The sequence below is a fragment of the Palaemon carinicauda genome, chromosome 7 (genome assembly GCF_036898095.1).
Source record: "Palaemon carinicauda isolate YSFRI2023 chromosome 7, ASM3689809v2, whole genome shotgun sequence".
Lineage (NCBI taxonomy): Eukaryota > Metazoa > Arthropoda > Malacostraca > Decapoda > Palaemonidae > Palaemon > Palaemon carinicauda.
Window position 1 is genome coordinate 158,111,551 of NC_090731.1, and position 2,500 is coordinate 158,114,050.

The following is a 2,500-nucleotide window of genomic DNA, read 5'->3' on the forward strand; positions in this document are numbered from 1 at the left end:
TGAAAAATTTACCCCATTTTCTGATAAAAATATCCATTACTAATAAGGAAACTATCATTGGACAATTTACCAACTACCTATTTTCTAGCCTCTACTTTCCTACCACACTTTTTTGACACACGTGGTCGACAAAAAAATGACTATATTAGTTAGGACAAGGTGCCTCTGATGCCATCTATTGGCGGTAAAGTAAAACTCTACGTTGCAAGGGAGTGAGCTGGAGGGGGGGGGGGGGATCTGCGTTATGCCTTTCAGAATTTAACGATATTGATATTCTATGTAGTTTATACTAACAATACATGTCATACCATGAAACATATTACATATATTATGGTTTCATAAAAAGGTAATTGAAAATTAGATCAAATAACTGTGTAATTACTTGACTGTCTCACTGATTTCAGTACATGTGGCATATGGGGACACCCCCCTGACCCCCAAATGTAATTGAACTAACGACTGTTTGCTGAGGAAATATTTCTGTGACATTTACTGTAAAATTTGTAATTTCCTAAGAGTGAAGTTGTGGCCAGACAACAAGGAACATCAAGTTCACGTGCGTCTGAACTATAGTAATTTTGTGCCTAAATAACAATAGAAATGAAGTAATAAAAGTTATAATGGGTGGGTGATGGGGATAATTAGCAATTTGGTGCTCTAGTGCTAAGGCCATCTATTGGCATTGGAAAGAAACACTGTGTAGCGCTCTTTAATCCTTGCATTCTGGAACCTTCCATGACGTCATTTTGGTACAGAAATAACCCAAAATAGCCAATTTAATTGGAACTGAATATAATTTATACCTGCCACATATATTTCTGCATACTGTAAGTATCAATCTATCCCACTTTTCCAATTGGACAGAATCATTCATGAATGAAACAAGGTACGTGGGCTACCATCTTTTGAACAGACTTAGAATTGATGCATCAAAAATTCATAATTCCAATAGTACATTTTTATTTTAGGCTCTACGTTATGGTACTGTAATTATATGTAAAATACAGATGATATGTATTACGTAAAATATATAGAGCAAAGAGTTGCAATATAGCCATACAATTAAAATACCAAATTTAACCAAAATATATTCATGTCCGCAGCAAATACGAACTTGTTAGCTAAACATAGGCCCAATTAGTGATTAAAGTCCTCTATAAAATGTGCCTTGTTACATATCCAAGAGGAGAACATTGGCTTGATTTCAGTGTCCATCTTCTAGAAAGGATCTTCTGATAATTTGTTTCAGTAAAAGTACCCACTTTAAAGAGAGACTGTTGTATGCTCAGATGCAAGAAAAAAGGGGAGAATGTAAAGCTGATATGATAAACTATTTGGTGTATTTTCAAATTTTTATAGTTTATATATGAAAGATTCATTTTACTATTATTATTGTTCTTAAACTTCACTTGTAGTTTTTCTTTATTTCCTTGCCTCACTGAGCTATTTTCCCTGTTAGGGCACTTGGGTTTATAGCATCCTGTTTTTCTAACTAGGGTTGTAGCTTAGCAAGCAATAATAATAATAATAATAATAATAATAATAATAATAATAATGAAGCTGGCCAGTTTTTCAAAGGGCTGTAACTCTCATGATACAGTAATGGAACCACAACAGCTTGCCAATGACTCTTTCAACCTACTACATTGTATTATTATTATTATTATTATTATTATTATTATTATTATTACTTGCTAAGCTACAACCCTAGTTGGAAAAGCAGGATGCTATAAGCCTAGGGGCTCCAACTGGGAAAATAGCCCAGTTAGGAAAGGAAACAAGGAAAAATAAAATATTTTAAAAACAGTGACAACATTGAAATAAATATTTCTTAAATAAACTAGCTTATAAAAATTTCAAACAAAACAAGAGTAAGACAAATAGAATAGAATAGTGTGCCCGAGTGTACCCTCAAGCAAGAAAACTCTAACCCAAGACAGTGGAAGACCATGGTACAGAGGCTATGGCACTACCCAAGACTAGAGAACAATGGTTTGATTTTGGAGAAGAGCATCCCTCTTACGGGCTGCCCTAGTGCAAGAGCCAGTGTCTTGCTATGGGCGGGGCAACATAATACCTAGCTACCAAAGTATATAAGCAGAGAGAGAGAGAGAGAGAGAGAGAGAGAGAGAGAGAGAGAGAGATATTAATAACTCCTACCTGTAGAACATTACATATCGTAGGCGCTTTTCCGGCACACGAAGAGGACGAAAAGAACGCAGCCACGGCCTCGTTCACTGCGTCTCCTTTTCCCCTGCATTTCACGCGTCCCTTTTCAGCCTTCTCGTTGCATATGCTGACGGCCATTTGGAGCAAGCTAGGAGAGATAAAATTAATACAACTAATACGTATATTAAAAAGGCAATTTAATAGACAACTAATTCGTTTGAGAAATGAGGAATATGGGTAGATTATTTTAGAACATTAATGTAAAACTAAAACGCTCGACTAAAAATACATTAGCAATTAATAAAAGCTGATATAGACTTCTTCTTCTTCT

General features: G+C 35.2%; 1 protein-coding gene across 1 annotated transcript in view; it reads right to left on the minus strand.

The window, feature by feature from the left end:
- LOC137644602 (uncharacterized) overlaps positions 1–2,500 on the minus strand; it is a 15,244-nt gene that overhangs the window by 5,559 nt on the left and 7,185 nt on the right. The window contains exon 5 of the mRNA XM_068377557.1: positions 2,161–2,317. Within this exon, the coding sequence (XP_068233658.1) occupies positions 2,161–2,317 (157 nt within the window). The remainder of the gene's footprint in view (positions 1–2,160; positions 2,318–2,500) is intronic.